We start from the raw sequence: 19,095 nt of genomic DNA, 5'->3' as shown, positions 1-19,095 counted from the left end.
TTAATAAAATGACATAATTTTAATACATATTGATCAAAACAATATTGTTTTGTATCAAAATTTTTAATTGAAAAATTTAACGAGTAGCTCGAGCTTGAACTCGATCAAGCTTGTATACGATTGGTTTGTTTCAGACTCGTTCAAACTGAGCTCAAGTTTGTATAGGACTAGCCTGTTCGAGCTCGAACAGACTCGGTTCGAGTCCAACCCTAATCCCAATGAAAAATATTATTGACATTTTAGTAGTTATGGAAGGAATTTGACCTACCAAACTAAATCTTCGGCTTGTCTCTCCTCGTATAAAAAAGAGATTTTTTAATAAAAATAAAAACAATGATAAAGATGAAAATGATTAAAATCCTTATAAATAGAGACAAATAAGTTTGGATATGATACGAATCAGCTCAATCTTGAAAAGTTAGTTTAGTTTAAATTCGTATCGAATTCACGTTAAAAGAATTAACTCATTTTTAAATTGAATTAAACTCAAGCTAGAAGATATTTGTGTCAAATTCATAGCTCGAATCACTAATTTAAATTTATGACTTAATTTGATTGAAATTTGTGATTTGAATCAATTTGAATTCATAGTTCGAATTCGTAGCTCAAATAAGTGTTTTTGAATATTATTTGTATAAAACAATGTCATCTTGTCAATAAATCACAAATTCAAATCATGAATCTGAGCTATAATTTTGAACCATGAATTCGAATTATAAAATTGATCCGAACCGAATCATACCATTTTTCATTCAAGACGAAATTGAATTTGACTTAGTTTTAGGTTAATAAACTCAAATCAGATCATTTTTTAATCAAATCGAACTTCAATTGAAAAATATTTAGACTCGATTTAGTTCATATCTACCTTTAGGGACAAAAATAAATACATTTGTTTTCCGTCTTCAACCATCGTCTTCTAAATTTCTCTCTCTATATAACTAGTAAATTTTTAAATATTAAAATACTCTTAAAATTTAGATGATCATAAATACATTATATTATATAATAAATATTTTATTATTTTTATTATAAAGTCAATAAAGGAAAGGGACAATAAGTTTTTCCCATGAGAACAGTGAGAAGTAAAGAGAACCTTTTTTGACGAAGAGGGGAGAGGATTCTTTGTCATCAATATATTGTGAACAAAAGAAAAACCAAAAATAAGAAGTCTCCCGTAGAATGGAAACGACGGCGAAAATGAGGGGATACTTTATTTGAAAAATATTTTAATATTAAAATAAAAAAATTACCTTAAAAATTAACTATTTAAAAGATTATTAAATATAAATAATTATTATATTAAATAAAATTTAATAAAATAAGTAAATATAAATAATTATTATGTTTGATTAGAAATATTTAAAATATATTAATAAATCATTTTCCTTAAATGTTGTTGGATATAATTATTTTTAAACATTTTTTATTATATTAATTAAAAATAAATTTATTTTTTAAAAAAATTAATAAATTATAATATAATTATAATAAAATCATAATTATCTTTTAATACCTAAATTGAAGATAGTAATCAAATTATCATATCATATTAATAATAGAATATTATCGTAATATTTTATTATTAATAAACTAAATAACGAGAACCCAATAATCTTTTAGGGGGCGTTTAGTTTGAGTAATATTTTATTACAAAAAATAGAGAGATCACCTTAAAGATAGATTATTTTAAAAATTATTAAGTACTATATTTGATAAATTTTGATAGATATAAATAATTATCGTGTTTGAATAAAAATAATTAAAAAATATTAGTAAATTATTTTATTTAAATATATTTGAATATAATTATTTTTAAATATTTTTAAATTATTTATTATATTAATTAAAAATAAATTTATTTTTCTTCAAAAAATTAATAAATAATAATATAATTATAATAAAATAAATATTATTTTGATAATCTTTTAATATTTAAGATAAAAGTGGTAATTAGATTATTATTTATATTATTTATTATATCATAATTTTTTATTATTAATAAATTAAATAAAATATTATAAATAATAAAAAATAAATTATTTAAATATTTAAAAAAATTTTAGAATCAAACGACCGTCAAGAAATTTCTCATTTATGTGACGTGTGGACTTTTAAAACCCTAATCTCTCTCTCCGTGACAGGCGGCTGCGGAAAATGGTTCCTCCAAGAAACATTCTTCAATGACATGGGTTTCCGAGACTTCACAAGCCGGTGACGTTATGGATTATGTAATCAGTAGGCTGCTATTAAATTCATTTTCAGCCGTTAGATCTAATAAATCGAGATTTCAAAATTAAGCACGTGTTTTTGCTTGCAGGCGCATTAATTCTTTCCACATAGAATACGATGCAAATTTTATTTAATAAATTATATTAAGGAAAAAAATGTATATATTTTAAAAATTATTTTTCATAACAAAAACAATGATAAAATTGTCAGAATTACGACGGCAAAAATGATAATATGATGATAAATATTAAAGAAAAGGCCTAACGGCTTACCGTCACCTAAATTTTGGGTATTTTCAAATTTTTATCAGGAAGGTTTTAAAACTTAAATGTTTATCTCTTTATCAAAGTTTTTTATTATAATTAAAGATAAAATTATTATTAATAAAATATTTTATTTTATTTTTTTATTATTTTTAAAAATTAATATTTTTTTTACTTAAAGTTTAAAAAATTATTATTTTCTTTTAGATTTTTTCTCTTCTTCGATCACTTTTTCATTCAGACCAATAACAGATGTTTTTCACCCATTTGTTCATTTTGGCCACTTAGAAGAAGCTCTTGGAGGCTGAAGAGATGAATAAAGATGAATTCATTTTCATTCGACAAGAAGACGAAAATGAATTTGTCTTCGTCCGATAAGAAGATAAAGACAGAACATCTTCTTAGCGAACGAAAACAATGTCTTTGTCTCCTCATTGAACAAAGACAAATTCATCTTTATCTGTTTCTTCAACTGTCAATGGCTTCTCATGAGTGGTTGGAACAAGAAGACAGGTGGAAAGCACCAACTCTCGAGCGAAACAAAGGCGGTGACCAAAAAAAAGAAAAAAAACTCAAGAAAAAATAACAATTTTTCAAATTTTGGGTGGAGAGAAATTGTTAATTTTTTAAATTAATGAGAAAAATGAAATAAAATTTTAGTTTTTTAATGTTTTATTAAATAATAATTTTATACTTAACTCGAATACAAAATTTTAACATAATAATAAACATTTGAGATTTAAAAATTTTGTGAATATAAATTGTGAATACACCAAACATTGAGTGGGACTAAGTCTTTTGGCCTAAAGAAGAATTAGGAGAACAATGTAAAATAATCTATCCCATGAGTTTTATTTTTTTAAATAATTTTGTGTACAATTTATTAAATAGATATAATAATTAATATTTCACAAAAAAAAAATGAAAAATAAAAGTTTCGTGTTTTTTAAATTATAGTATTTCTAGGACATCAAAGGAAAAAAATTATTTTACAGTTATATTTTATTTAAATTTGCTTTTTATGGATGAATTTATCTGTAAAATCCGATTTTGAGATATTAAATAAAAATTAAATGGGCATAATTTTTGAACATGGAGACCCACAGTCAGAGATTTCAAAGGAGTTGGGTGCATCAAGCTTCCGTGTTGCTCCATTTTGGCATACTCTATCGAGAGCATAACTCGGAACATTCCGGTCTAACATGATTAGTTAAAAAAATAAGAACGTTTAAAATATTAAAAAATATATAATATGATAAATCAACCTACAAAAGAATAGTTTAGAATTCTAGATCGTATCCCAAACTTTACTATGGTATGGATAAGCGTAACTCACATGTGATTAATAGATACGATAGACTATGTCAAATTTGATCCGATATGACCCGTGTTGTGTCTACCCGGCAGCAATAATTAAAGGCTCTCAGGTCTTTGAGATAAACCGCCCATCCACCACATTTTAATGCGGGAAGTTGGGCATAGGAGGTTGACTTGGGGATCAAATATGGGCTGAAATGTGCACAAATTTAAATAACTGAAAAAGTTAGGTCTAGATGTATACATAATTAAGAATGAGCATCATTTATTAATAAAAGCGGCGAATGTTATACAAGAATTTATTAGGCTCCATCCAAGGGTCGGTATATTCCTAGACTGGTACCTATTAAATATTAAAAATTTAAATTTTTATTTATAAATTATTAAAATTAATATAATCAATAGTTTTAAAGATAAAATCGTTATTTAATTAATAATATATTAAAAATAATAAAATATTATTTATTACATCTTTGGTTTATTATTTTTAATGTATTAATAATTAAATAACAATTTTACCCTGAAACTAACTGATTCTATTAGTTTTAAAAGTCCGTGGATGAAAATTTAAGTTTTCAATACTTAATGGATATCCATTAAGATTACAACAAACTTTGGGTGGGAATAAGTCTTTTGGCCAATTTATTATGATTATTTTTTTTATTTGGACAAAATCCTTATTTTTTCTAAAGTAAGAGATTCATATTATAAAACACAATTAAATTATGTGAATAAATAATATACATAAATTTATGTATATACGATGATATATGCTTTCAATTAAGTGGATATATTATCGTTTATATATAAGTTTGGGTGCTTATAATACTCTTCATAAAATAATTACTTTTTCATATAATTTTGAAAATCTGTGAACTATAAATTTAAAAGAAAAAAAGCCTAGGCCCAAAGACAACACCAGGCCCAGAAGTTCCTGAATTTTAAATTCTTTCAAACTCAAGCACAAAAATTAACAATATTTGCCTGAGCTCAAATTCGAGCTTTTGAAGTGTTCAGTTTGTAAAGCTTATCAATTTAAAAAATTATATACAAATAAATTAAAATGATATCATTTTGACTAATACATATTAAAATTATCTTATTTTAGTGTTAAACCAAACTCAAATCTCGATTTGAACTTAAACTTGAGTTAAGTTCAAACACTTTTAAAGCAAACTTGGGTGAAAGTTTAGGTTTTTAATACTTAGCGGATACCAGTTTGAGAATACAACAAACCTTCAATGGAAATAAGTTTTTTGACCAATTTATTACGGTTTTTTTTTATTTTGACAAAATTTTTTTTTATAAAATAAGAGATTCATATTATAAAATACAATTAAACTATGTGGACAAACAAATATACACAAACTTATACATATATAATATATATATATATATATATATATATATATATATATCAAATCATAGTGTTATATCATCATTTCTATAAAACTTTGAGTGCATATGATACTATTTATAAAATAATTACTCTTTTATATAATTTTGAAAATCTTTGAACTATAAATTCAAAAAAAAAAAAAGGCCAAGGCCCAAAGACAACACCAGGGCCAGAAGTTCCTGATTTTTAAATTTTTTTAAACTCAAGCACAAAAATTAACAGTATTTTGGTCACAAAATTCTAGTTGTTCACCATATGCTCATTTTTATTTATTTAATTAAACCTCTCCCTTATGAGCAATATCTAATTACATTATAACATATTATTTGAATACTCAAATTATATATTAAAAAATATATATACATAGTTTTGTTATTTCATTAGAACCTATGAAATTTTGAAATAATTACGTTATCAGGTTATGCGAATAATGGAAGTTCCAAAGACAAATTCAAGCCAAGAATTTAGTACTAAAACTTGATAAATTTGTCAAAATCAGCATTGAAACCGAACTCTCCAAGCATCCTAATCCCATTCTTGAAAGTACTATTGCTAATTAGAGGTGTTCAATTTTCAAGATGTTATTCAAAGATTTTTCATAATCTAAGTTTATCCAAGCGTTTGATGAGGGTTTTAAATTAAGCCATGAAAGATTTTGATCTGAAATTGGGTTCGAACATAGTATACAACCAATCACTCAACACCATGATTGAATTTATAGAAGCATTGGTGTATACATTCCTCTCAGTATCATTTTTTCTCAGAAGATTTAGGAAGAAAGTCTTCTTATTGGGCAAGCATGGTACTATTCTCTTTAAGAAATAGATGTCTTTCCCCTTTTATAGCAACAATGTCCAATCTTTTTCTATCTTCTTTGTGGGAAACTCCATTAAATGGATTTCTTTTGGGTTGTAGCTTTTGGGCGAAGGAAGAGGTTTAAGGCTGTTGTCATGCTAATGTTGTTTTGGTGAAATTTCCATAATGGATGGTGTATGAGAAAAGAGAAAGGAAGAAGATATAGAGAGAGGTTTCAATGTCCATTAAGGCTAAACATATCAAGGAGGCCAGACCGGCCCGTGACATGACTCAAACTCTTTTATTTTGGCATGATCAAAGAAAAATTATTAAAAAGTAATAAAATATTAATTAAAAATTATTAAACTATTATATAAATTATATAATTTAACGAGATAACCTGCGATAAGTTTGCAAAGGTATAACTCGGAGATCTTAGAATATGTCATAAGCAAGACCTACATTACAAGGGTTTTATCTATAGATATAGTGAATTTTATCTAAACTGATTAGTACGATCGATTATCATCTTTAATAAAAGTTATTTTTTTTCTCTTCTATCTATTTATTTAAATTATTCTATTTTTCTTACATGAGTCAGGATTAAGAAATTGGCTATTCTGTCATTTTACTATACATTTTTCTCTAATAGAGATTGATTTTGGGTGAAAAAGTGTAATTTATACTATAGGGGTGGGAAAAGATTTTCAAGCTAATTCTTGGGTGGCAAATAATTCACCCTTTACCAAATTGGGACCCATGACCTAGTCCAATTAGGGCAAAAAAAAATCTATCAGACTTGATTCTACAGCCAAGAGTCAGAGTTGACAAACACGACACGCGGATTGAGTAAAAGCGTAATTTGCAGGAAAAGTAGGGGTATTTTAGTAAAATGACGAGCTCAACACGGAGATCTCGTATTCATCGCCAAAACGTGTCAAGAAAGAGGGTCACGTAAGACACGTGGGTTTTAGGCACAGAAATTTATATGGCCAAGCCAAGGCAAAATGTGACAAATTATATAGGCTACACGAAAACAAACAGAAGGTGACAAAACGGTAACTTTACTTGCCGTTTTGATGATTACGTAGGAATTATCAGTCTAAATACGAGAAAAAAAATTCCACATTTCTGAAAACGATATTATCGTATTTATCAAATATTTGATATTTTATAAATTTATATTAAATGAAAAAAAGGACTTAAAAATGCAGCATATGTGACTTGGACAAGAAAAAGTGTTCGAGCACAGATATGATAATTTGGTTTGTAAAATCAAGTTTTTGGCTCACTTTTTTTCAAATAAAAAAATAAAAATAAAAACAAAAATAAATATATTTTTAATCTGTTTCCTCTTTTATATATTTATAAATCATTTAATTTAATTATCATTAAAAATTTTAAATTATTATATATATATCTTTTTTATCTAATAAATATTTAATTATTTTTCTAACAAAATTGAAGAGTCGAAAGTGTCAAAAATTTTCTTGTAAAAGATGAAAAAAAAATTTTTCTTATACAGAATGGATGAGGATTCTCATCATCCTTGTATCAAAAATGGCAGGATGAAGAAATATTTTTCCTATAAAGATAAAAATAAAGATTAAGGTTTTCGATCTCTATCCACTCTGTTGATATCTCTATTTGAAGTTGCATATATATAACTAATTTTAAATATTTAAACCATATTATTTTATTTTTAATTTAAGATAATTTAATTATATATTAAATAAATATAAAATAATATTTAGTATATATATTTTTAATATATAATTTAAATATATAAATAATATATAATTATATGATTAGATATTAATTTATTTTTAATTTAAAATTATTTAATTATATTATAATATATTATTTACATACCTAAATTAAATAAAAAAATATTTATAGATGTTAACTTAACACTCACCTTCCCTGACCTCGAAAATCTCTCTCTTCCAATTTGGCACCATTTTTTTGCTGTTAAAAGAGAAGCCCAGAGATCTGCTTCCCTTTTTATCCGTATTTTGATTTTTTCTGTCACCCTATACTTCTACTTGAGGGCCCTTTTTCTAAAGGGTCTTCTTCTTCTTCTTCTTCTCCTGGTAAAAGATCTTTCATTTCTCCGCTTTTTATTTTGTTTTTTTAATAGTATCTTCAGGGATATTTTTTCTGGGTTGATTTGTATTTTCGTTGATCTTCCTCGTTTTTCTTTTCGTATTATTTTAAAAGCATTTTGTTTTGATCGATTGTGTGTTTGACTTGTAGGATTTGTTATTGCGTGTTTCGTTTATTGATGTGTGGAGGAAGTTGTTTTGTGTCTGTATATTGATCAATTGAATGCTTCCGTAATTCATCAAAATATGTGAATTTTTGTTTGTTTGGATATATATTTATCTTCTTTGGCCGTTTGGGATTTGGATAATCGGTGAAGCTTTTGCCATAATAATATTGTAGATTTGATTATAGATTAGTAGAAGATCCCTGATAAAAAGGGTAGATCTTTGTCTCATTTTTTTAATTTTATTTTGTGTGAAATTCTTTGAGTTTTCGTTTGATGGTTGGGTCTATCTGTATGCTTATTAATCTGTTTGATCTTAGCTATTAATTATGTTTGCTAAATTCGGCTTTTGCTCTTATTGCTAATGTATTGTTTCTGTTTGGAATTTCAGATTTTGTGAGGCCGTTATTTTCTGGAAATAATGGGTGTTGAGGTTGCTGAGATGGCTCAAGTGCCTGTGGAGACTATCACTGAAGTGCACAAGTCTAAGGAAAATGGGAAACTGGTCCAGGGTCCAGGGAATAAGGAACCACTTAATTTCGGTTCCCATGTAGAAGAACCTGTTGAAGGGGAAGAAAATAATGCATCAAAGGCCAGTTCATCACGGGATGCTGTTGAGGAGTGGCCTACGCCTGTGCAGGTCCATTCTTTTTGGTTGGTCAGGTACCGGACTTATGATGATCCAAAAATAAAGGCAAAAATTGACCAGGCCGATAAAGAGATTCAAAAGAGGAATAAAGCTCGGTCAAAGATCTTTGACGAATTGAAAATAAAAAGGGTGAGTTTTAACTCTTTGAATTTATTGTTACTGGATTCAGCATTATGTAAAATTGCTGAAATGTTAGCCATGGAAGTATCTTGTATAGTTGAATTTCTATAGTTTGAGTGTCTTACTAAATGCTGTCCTGTTGGCACGTGCCTCTGAAATCCTAACATGTATAATATCAGGTAGAATATCATGAAGCTGGTGTATCAATCAGATAAGTTTTTTTTTACAATAAAGTAAATAAGTTGATCATGTTCACAATTGAGCAACCAATGACAGTCTACGTGCTTTAAATTACTTGGTGCATAAAGGTGAGCTATGTAGGTATTGAGTTGATAGGTATTCATAATAGTGAATTGAAGTTCCGGAGAATTTTCATTCTCATGCATTTTTCTACACACATGCATACATCTTTGTTTCATTGAACATTTTTTAAGAAAAATTGCCAGATCAACCCCTTTACTGGACAGTTGTTTCTGGCAATCCTTTTAGATACTTGAAATTCGGATGTTAAATAATAAAAGCTGGTTTTTTGTGATAAAAAGAATTAATTGAAGTGTAGAAATTTGTAAAGAAATTATGTTGAATGTTTTGTACCAGCATAAGATTCTATTGCTGGGGTGTGTTGAGCCAAGTTCTATACAATCCTTAGATGAAGATTTAACTGAATGGCATGTCTAATTTAAACCCACCTTAACTAGTATTATTTTTTAATATAATTTATTCTCTTCTCTTTTAGGCAGATCGATCTGAGCTATTGGATCAGCTGAAGGTTTTGAGGTCTGAGGGTAGGCAGGTTAAGTCAATTATGGATGAGAAGAAAAAAGAACTGGAACCTCTGCAGCAGGCTCTTGGCAAGCTGCGACCTTCAAACAACAGTGGTCGTTCTGGTGGTATCTGTTCATCTGAGGAAGAGTTAAATGATCTTGTATGATATACTGCATATATTAACCATTTTCTTTCTGTAGTGACTCCTTGTCTTTCTCTGACTGAGGTTTGGTGAATGCAGATCCATAGCTTGCAATATTGTATTCAACATGAGAGCATCCCATTGTCTGAGGAGAAGCAACTCCTCAGAGAAATCAAACAGCTTGAGGGAACAAGAGAAAAAGTTGTGGCAAATGATGCCATTAAAGCAAAGATTCAGGAGTCATTGGGTCAGAAAGATGTTATTCAAGACCAAGTTAAAGTAAGATGCCATAAGTTTAAGTTGAACGTTTGAGCCCACGTTTTTGTTGATTCCATGCTTGGTGTTAAATACATGTTTTTGTTATAACCAAATAGACGCTAATAATTTAGCATACTTGTCTCTTGATAGCTCATCGGTGTTGATTTGGATGGAGTGAAGAAGGAGCGACAAGCACTTTTGTCCAAGATCACTCCTCTTGAGGGGAAAGTAAAGGCAATTGAAGAGGACATTAAAGCTTTACAGGAGGAGTTGCAAACTGTGACTGAGATGCGGGACAAAGCATTTGCAAGCATTCAGGAACTAAGGAAAATGCGTGATGAGAGGGTAAATGCATTTTACTGTCATTTCTAGAATTTATTGCAACAACAAATCTCTCTCTCCTTTTTCTTCTCCCTCTGTGTCTTAGAAAGGGTGGTGGTCTCTTGTGCATTAGAGTCAGTTGCTCTGTTTTAGATGAAGCCTCCGATACTTGTTTTTCATGCAGCCTTAGTCGTTATTATATTTAGCGTACATCAACTAAATGAGAAAGACACTTGGATAGGGTCTTTTAAATAAGCTATCCTATACTGGTGGGTTTTTTTCTTTATGCTTTGGTTTTGTGATACTTGAAGCCAAGGCTTGTAGTTGTTTACCCTGAGGAGGTCCAGGGAAGCTTTGTAGTTCGAGGTTTGATTTTGTTACTTCTTATTATTAGGTGAGCAGAAAAGAGACGGCATGTACGTCTGTGTGCATATGCTTGCTTATATGCCTAGGAACTATATATGTGGGCACTGAAAGATGATTCAAAATGCTGGTTTTAATCGGTTCTTTTTGAAGCAATAATTCGTAAAATTTTCTGTCTCTCAACCATTATTTGGCAGCAATGAACTTTTCAATTATCAAGGGGTGCAAAGAAAATTGTACCTCATGATAAATATAAATACAATGTGCTCGACTTCCTTTTTGGTGTTGATGACTCATAGAATTACATTATTTTGTAATCTTTCAAGCTTCTGGATTTTTATAATGAAAGGAGCCTATAATAAATCTGACCTTTTTTGTTAGAATGCCAACTTTTATCAATCTCGTCAAGTCTTGACCAAAGCCAGAGAGCTTGCTGTAAAGAAGGATGTCAAAGCTCTTAAAGAATTTACTGAAGCAGAGGTATGTTACACCTGTACTTGTCTTTTCTCTTTGATGTCACACAACATAAAAATTTTCTGTTGTCTTATCTTAGTTATCATTATTTCTTCATTAGGTTGAAAATTTTATGAGCCTGTGGAACAACAAGAAGGCTGTGAGGGATGATTATGAGAAAAGAATTTTAACATCATTGGACAATCGACAATTGAGCAGGGATGGAAGGATCAGGAACCCTGATGAAAAGCCCTTGGTGGTGGTGGAGAATCCAGCACCTGAGCCTGAGACAGTGACAAAAGCTAATGTAAAACAACCAAAGGAAGAAGCCAAATCTACCCCAAAACATGATGCGTTGCCGACACAGAAGGTTCAGAAAGAAGCTGCTGGCAAAGCAACAGAATCAAAACCCCCTGTGGAGAAAATTGAGACAGGGGAGATCTTTGTGCCAAAAAAGCCTACCCCAGTGGAGGAAGTTGATGAAGCTAAGTTAAAGGAGATGAAAAGAGAAGAGGAGATAGCAAAAGCTAAGCAAGCGATGGAAAGAAAGAAGAAGTTGGCTGAGAAAGCTGCAGCCAAAGCGACTATAAGAGCACAAAAGGAGGCTGAAAAGAAGCTCAAGGAAATTATTTATACATTCTCTTATCATTAATGTCACAGTCTATGATGATTCAACTTGAAACTGATATGACTTTCTCTTTAATTCATTTCAGGAGCGTGAAAAGAAAGCAAAGAAGAAGGCTGCAGCATCTGGACCTGGTGTTAATGAGGAATCAGCTGAAGCTATCACGGAAGCAGAAGAGGAAAACGCTGATGTGAATGAAGAAGGTTCAGTCGAAGCTCCAGTTCCGGCAAAAGCCAAGGTTTATAAGGATAACAAAATAAGGCATAGGACTCGGCCAAGGGGTACCGAATCACTTCCAAAAGCCATCTTAAAGCGCAGGAAGGCTACTAACTACTGGGTATGGGCTGTGCCTGCAGCTGTGGCAGTTTTGCTGGCTCTGGTGCTGATATATTACTACTATCTTCAGTGAGGATGTGAAACTAGAAAGTGAGTTGAATGAGTTATTGACAATTTTCTGCTTCATGCTGGGTCTCCTAGGGGATTTTAGAAGCAGAAAAGACACTCAAACGTTCAAGTTAATTTTTTTTTCTTTGCATCCTGTCCTAGGGATGGACTCAAAACTCATAATGTTGTTGGTAGCTCAATCGGTGTGAACTAAAGGGGAAACTTAATATGCTTTTGGATTGATGCATTTTCAAAATTTGACTTTAGGTAAACTCATTAATACATCTGCAGGGCAGTTAATGAAAATAACCATATTTGAGAGGATGAAGATATGGCAGGGGGATCGAATTGGCTTGTGGTTCAACTTGGGCTCATATTTTTGGCACAGCCTACGGAGGCACGACTTGTGAAATTGTCGGTGTCCAACTTGGTACGGCCGGGTAATAAAAGAATCAAAAAAAAATTATTTTTTGTTTTAATGGAGAGCAGAGAACCGTGGGGAGGAGATTGGTTATATTAGGGCATGATGTGTATGTAGAAACGGTTTATTTTGTCACAAAATTACAAATTTTCTATCGGCAAGGAGTTTAGGGTTTAGGGTTTTGAATAAAAATTTTTAATTATTGAGTAGTATATTAAAGGTTTTTTTTTTTTTTGTTTTAGCAAAAATTTGTTATTAGATAATGAAAAATTATCCGGTGTTAATTTATTAATTAATTGGTTTAGTGAAACAATGAATTTTATTGAAAATAACACGATTTTTACTTTTTTGGGTGTGAAAAGCCTAATAAGTGTGTTCGTATTTATGTATTTTTTTTACGGCTAAATAAGGGTGTCCATTGATATTTTTTATTGGCCCAATTATTGTTCATTGTTTGACAAAGTCAGAGGGCAAAATAATAGGCAAAACGTTTACTTGGGGGCAAATAGATAATTGCGACATGTTTGTTAGTGTTGATTTTTATAAATAGTGATTGGATGTGGTGAATGCTAAGTAGACACTATCACCCCTAATATGTTTTTGTGTTCAAATGACTGAAAAATTGTCTCAGCTAATACTATAAACATTTTAAAAATTGAATAAATTAATTAATACTAATTTTATAACTCGTTTTGGAAATTAATTTTAATGGAAATTTAAAGGAAAATAGTATATTTTGAAATTTCAATTATCTCAATAAATTGAGTCAACAAAGATGAAACCACTTTTATGTTAGTATATATTTTGAGCAATATTTTTTGTATATATTTTTGTACATAATTTAGGTATGTAGATGATGTCGGATATTATTTTAACTTTAATTCAAAATAATCTAATTATATGATGATATATAATATATTTTTTTAATTTGTGAATTAATATATATATATATATATATATATATATATATATATATATATATAGCTTTATTATTATATTTTTTATAAGGCCAAAAAACTTATTCCTATAGTGAAAACTCAAACTTTTACCTTCCAATTTTTAAAAGCCTAAATACCGATAAATCTATTAAAATTCATTATTAAAATTAAGAGTAAAAATGTCATTTAGAATAATATTTAAAAAACTAAAAACTTATTAAATTTTCTCTTCGAGGTTTAAAAAACTAACAATTTTTTCTCTATTCAAAGTCTAAAAAATGACCATTTACCCAGCCCAACCCTAGGGTTTCATACGTTTCAAAATTTTCTTTTGCAACGCCCCCAAACTTTTAAAACATTCATTTTACACCCCCCAAATTGTTTACATTTGTTGCCCTTCTTTCGATGACCTCCTCCCTCCATCTCTTGTCATCCCTCTATCAGAGATCAAGTACTTGATCAGCCCAGCATCTGTCACTGGTGATTTCACTATTTTCTAGCGAGATGACAATGCAATTCTGTGGCCTCTCTTCCTCCTCTCTCTCTCTCGATGTTAGACGACAACAAAACATCTAACAACGACATGGTTTTAGTGTGATGATGATGCAACTTGGTTTTGAAGCAATGGTCCTCTCATCCTAGGTGAAGAAGAAGAGACTGAGACATCTCTTTGTCTCCGTCGACGAAGAGACGTCTCTTTATCGATGGATCTCCATCCAAGAAGAGACGACAACGATGCCAGGAATGTCGCTGTCTCTTTTTCTATACTTCGGCTTGTCACTATTGTCAGAGAGGAAAGAAAGAAAACCCAGAGATTTGGAAAGAGAAAAAAATAGTCATTTTTCAAACCTTGGGTAGGAAAAATTATTAAATTTTTAAACCTAATGAGGAAAATATGATAAAACTTTTATTTTTTTAAATTTTTTTATTCAATAATGATTTTACCTCTAACTTTAACTGAAATTTTTAACATAAATTAACTGATAGGTGGGTATTTGAGTTTTAAAAATTTGAATGTGGGACTTTAAGTTTTCACTCTACCTTGAGTGGTGAATAAGTCTTTTGGCCTTTTTAAGATATGTATTTTATTGGTATAATTTATAAAGTATTTGTGGTTTATTTTCACAAAATTAGGGCATTTTTAATTAGTTATCCGGCATAAAGCAGTCTTTAAAGAAATCCTATAATTTATCGATTTTATATAATTAGCCCAAATTCTAAACGCAAAATTTTCTAAGGGGTCAACTCCGGCGCCCGCAGCCTGAAATGAGCGCAGTACGGACACTAGCCACGGTTGCCGCCGGCTTCACTGCAAGACAAGCGTTTCAAGCGTCTTCAGTTTCTCATCCTCTTCACACTTTTTCTTTTCATCCAACTTCTTCTCTCATTTTCATCCCTTCATTCAAACAACACTCATTAGGTAAATTATACATACCGAATTGGCTTAATTGCTGAAACATGCCATCTATCGAACTTTATGATTTAGCAACTGGTTAGGCTTAGTGAAGAAGGAGAAGAGTTAGAAAAGATTGTATATTGTTACTGTCAGTGTATAAAAGTAAGAATTTTGATTTTATTTTGTCGAACTGCTATTCATTTTGTTTAGGAATATGTCACCTTGCACAAGCTATAAAGGGTGATGTTGATGATTTAGTTAAGGGTGTTGGAGATAAAAGTTCCATTGAGGAAGTGAAGCATATTCTGGAAATGGTGAGCAGAAAAAATTCCGGAATTTTTTTTTTAACTTTGGATTTATTGCGCTGAGAATGATAAAGGCCTTTTTTGAGTTTGTGAGAATTTGTTAGTGCGTGTGCTTTTTTGCTTGTGTAGGCGAAGCGGGCTTCGTTAAAGAGAGGAGTTCTACACACAGATTTTGTAACCCCTCCAGTTTTGAAGGAATCAATGATAGTGTTGGAAAAATTAGCTGATGTTAAAGCAGTTGCACAGGGAGGATACCCTCAGGTTTATAATTTTTGGCTGTGCCTGTGAATTAAGCTCAAATGAATAGGACAAAGTGCATTTCTTTGAAAATATTTATGAGAATGTGAAATTGTTGGAATATATTTGTAACTGGCTTAACTATGAAGGATCAAATGCATTTAGATTTTAGTTTCACATTGGCATTCCCATGAACTTGAGATTCACATTATTAATTCTTTCTATAAACCTGTACTTGGAAAAATAATAGAAAGCATGTTGAACATTGTAGTGAAAGTATCTCATCTCAAGAGTAGGACAATAAAGGATCACAGGGTAGGTTTTGTTTTTCATGCTTCATCTTCTCATTGATATGACTATAACTGTAAAGCATGTAATAATGCTGTCTATGATGGTTGCAGCTGTAGTTTGCATAGCTTTCATGTACATGTAATTTACATATACCCTCTTTCCTTGTCAGATGAGTGATTTATCTGACATGACATAATTCTTAGGCATTATATGTTATATACCCTCCTAATTTTCTAGGCTGAGCGATGCCGAATTTCTGTTGGACATCCAGAAGCATTGACAAGTGGTCCAGATGTAGTTGCTGCACTGAGGTAAGTTATTCATTGCCCCATTTTTTAAATTATTCTAACTTTAGGGTGTCAGTAATATGAAACATTCAATTCTATCATGTTAAACTTTACTTCATCCAGTATTGCAGGAAATTTTGGATTTCAACCTTGCTCTCATGGTGACTTCCTTGGTGCTATTCTTGGCACTGGGATTGCTAGGGAAAAGCTTGGAGATATTATCTTACAGGTATCATCTATAATTTGTTCATATTGCTCATGGTAGGCTCTTTTTACTTGACAAAGGTTGGCTTATAGAGCTGTCTTAGTTCCTTTGCCCAAATCCTTAATTAACCTGGTTCAGAGTGCATGTTTAACTACCAAAACATCATTTTCACATCAAGGAAGTAGCTATCAGTTTCTTATTTTTTTGTTTTCCGGTTATATACATCAGCATGTGTAAAACATGCTTCTTTCATGTTCATCGCTTTGGATTTACTGATTTATGCTGGACACTTTGTTGGTAGCTTGCCAACACATAATGGGAACTTCGAAAGATAATTTTAATGTTGTGTTTAATGTTAGCTAACCACAAAATGTGGGATAGAGGTTGTAGGGTTGACTTAGTAATATATTTTTGTATTCTTGATATTGTTCAGGGAGAAAAGGGCGCTCAGATTCTAGTTGTTCCAGAACTCGCTGACTATATTATATCATCATTGGAGAAGGTGGCTGCTACTTTTTGATATATTCTTTCTCTTCGATTGCCTCAGCCCTTACAAACATATTAAAAAATTCGCTACCACTTCATGGGATTAGCTGTAGAAAACAACATTACCACAATTACCTGAATTTCTTCTTCACTTCACCAGGTTAACCATATGTCACACATTTTTTATTTAGTTTATTTAATCTTATCACTGTAATAAGAATGTTTATTTGCTTTCACCTGCCTAAATCACTGCAATAGAAATGTTTTATTTAGTTTATATAATCTTATCACTGTATGAAGAATGTATTTATTTGCTTTCATCTGGCTAAATTATTTTGTGGCAAAAGGATAAATGTACTATGGGGAATGTAAAAGTGCAATATATTCAGGCTTAGCATGGTAGAATTTTCTTATGCAATATAATTAAGTTTATATTACGCATATTGCAACAGACCACAGTGCTAAAAAGTGCTTTCAATAGTGTTTCCTGTACCATCTCTAATTCATTTGGCTTCTAACAGGTTGGTAATGTTTCAGTCTCTTGTACAAAGATACCGTTGCTTGCTCTAGAATATGAACCACCAAGGTTGCTGTCATCATCTTGGTGATTTAAGGATTTCAATTTCTGTGATGCTCTTTATCTGGTATTTTTCAATGACTGTGTGGCACCTTCAAATTTTACAGGACTAAGTCATTCAAAACCATAGAAGCATCACTGAGGGTTGATGCCCTAGCAAGTGCAGGTTTTAAGATATCACGGTCAAAACTAGTTAATTTGATCAGGTACTGCTAATCTGGTATTTTTCTCTTTGTGTTTTTATTTATTTATTTTGTAATAATTTGTTTTATGTGTCACCCAATTATATATGGCTATTTGAGAGTACAAATGGCAATATGAGCCAGGTTCTATATCTGACCATCAAGTTAACATTTGCAATGGGTAAACTTAACTGAGACATAGCTAAAATTCTTTGCCCTTGGCAGTAACGGGGATGTGCGAGTTAATTGGACCACAGTTACAAAAAATGGTGCTGCTCTCAAGACTGGTGATATTGTCTCAGTTAGTGGCAAAGGAAGACTACAGGTGAGTTTTTGGGTTTGATGTAACACCATTGTGTGATGATTCAAATTTCTCTTTTACTGTATGTAGCTCAGTATTAGGATGATCTTATTTTTGCTGTTGTTCAGATAGGAGAAATAAACTCCACAAAGAAAGGGAAATTCGCAGTTGAGCTTATTCGATATCTATAGGAATCTTACCACATGAACTATTTTATGGTCTTGGAGCTAAACTGATGGGTGCCATCTAGATTACATGATTCGACACTTGAAGTGGTAGAGAGCTTAATAGTATTCGCCATTGATCTTAATGTTCGATATCTTGACTGTATAATTTGAGTTCCAAGAAGTGCTCTACCACTATGTGCCTATCTTTGATTTGATCTCTTCCTTCCCCTGTGAAGTCAAGTAATGACACAGACAGATTTATCTTCTCAGGAGCCAACAGGGATCTTATGGAAAGTCAACCCAAGAAGGACTAATGGTGTTACATTCTTATGTCAAATAATTTTCTTGTATGTTTATTTTTCTGTTTGATCCCTTTGATTACATTCTCAGTGTATGATGAATCTTTTCTTTTCTTCCCTTTGTGATACAGAGCTATAGAAAGTTTACAATTAACTATTAAAAAAAAAGTGTATTTATACGAGTTAATATTGAAATCTGAGATATCTTAATGAAGTCATGTGCTTTCATCATCACTGGTCTGATTTGATCCTTGAGACTGGTAGCAAGCAAAGCTTGAACAGTGAGAGCACAATCCCATGTTTGACTACCAGAACTATATATATACAATGAATTGGGTATATTCTGTGAGATCTTTACTACTTTGTATTGAAAATGCTTTTGATTGAGGAAGAAATCAGCTTCTGTTTTTCTTGTTAAAATATTCCCCTTTAGGATATTCTACCCAACAAACAAGCATAAATAATTTTCAGCAGATCCTCTGTGTGGTTTATGGTTTTAAAGAAACTACTAGTGGATGATTCTGTGGTACCAATTAAAGATCATATGATTGATGAGTCTGTGCTCACATGTTCCTGCACACAACTAACATCTTCTAGGGAAAATCTCTCTCTAACCTCTCGTGAAAGCAGGGAAGTTCTTTCTCTAGC

General features: G+C 30.8%; 2 protein-coding genes across 2 annotated transcripts; both read left to right on the top strand.

Moving 5' to 3' along the window:
- The first annotated feature begins 7,922 nt into the window (after positions 1-7,922).
- On the top strand, positions 7,923-12,611 carry LOC123201962 (proton pump-interactor 1-like). The gene is made up of 8 exons (XM_044617644.1): positions 7,923-8,099; positions 8,667-9,053; positions 9,781-9,969; positions 10,051-10,230; positions 10,360-10,554; positions 11,275-11,373; positions 11,468-11,968; positions 12,060-12,611. Exons 2-8 carry the CDS (start codon positions 8,697-8,699, stop codon positions 12,378-12,380), a joined length of 1,842 nt encoding a protein of 613 aa, XP_044473579.1. The 5' UTR covers positions 7,923-8,099; positions 8,667-8,696; the 3' UTR covers positions 12,381-12,611.
- Positions 12,612-14,891: 2,280 nt separating this feature from the next.
- On the top strand, positions 14,892-18,565 carry LOC123202092 (putative RNA-binding protein YlmH). Its single transcript, XM_044617821.1, has 10 exons — positions 14,892-15,134; positions 15,321-15,424; positions 15,545-15,676; positions 16,181-16,254; positions 16,354-16,459; positions 16,869-16,937; positions 17,443-17,507; positions 17,606-17,704; positions 17,906-18,005; positions 18,110-18,565. The coding sequence occupies exons 1-10, from the start codon at positions 14,981-14,983 to the stop codon at positions 18,170-18,172; spliced, it is 966 nt and encodes a 321-aa protein (XP_044473756.1). The 5' UTR covers positions 14,892-14,980; the 3' UTR covers positions 18,173-18,565.
- Positions 18,566-19,095: the final 530 nt, after the last annotated feature.

The sequence above is a fragment of the Mangifera indica genome, chromosome 18 (genome assembly GCF_011075055.1).
Source record: "Mangifera indica cultivar Alphonso chromosome 18, CATAS_Mindica_2.1, whole genome shotgun sequence".
Taxonomy (NCBI): Eukaryota; Viridiplantae; Streptophyta; class Magnoliopsida; order Sapindales; family Anacardiaceae; genus Mangifera; species Mangifera indica.
This window is presented reverse-complemented; position numbering and strand designations above follow the sequence as displayed.

Excerpts from the sequence above, each read along its gene's own strand:
- LOC123202092 (XM_044617821.1), top strand. The coding sequence starts at position 14,981 with ATGAGCGCAGTACGGACACTAGCCACGGTTGCCGCCGGCTTCACTGCA. Across the intron at positions 15,135-15,320 it reads ATTCAAACAACACTCATTAG|GAATATGTCACCTTGCACAA; the intron begins GTAAATTATACA and ends CATTTTGTTTAG. Across the intron at positions 16,938-17,442 it reads TTATATCATCATTGGAGAAG|GTTGGTAATGTTTCAGTCTC; the intron begins GTGGCTGCTACT and ends GGCTTCTAACAG.
- LOC123201962 (XM_044617644.1), top strand. The coding sequence starts at position 8,697 with ATGGGTGTTGAGGTTGCTGAGATGGCTCAAGTGCCTGTGGAGACTATC. Across the intron at positions 9,970-10,050 it reads AGGAAGAGTTAAATGATCTT|ATCCATAGCTTGCAATATTG; the intron begins GTATGATATACT and ends TGGTGAATGCAG. Across the intron at positions 10,231-10,359 it reads TTATTCAAGACCAAGTTAAA|CTCATCGGTGTTGATTTGGA; the intron begins GTAAGATGCCAT and ends GTCTCTTGATAG.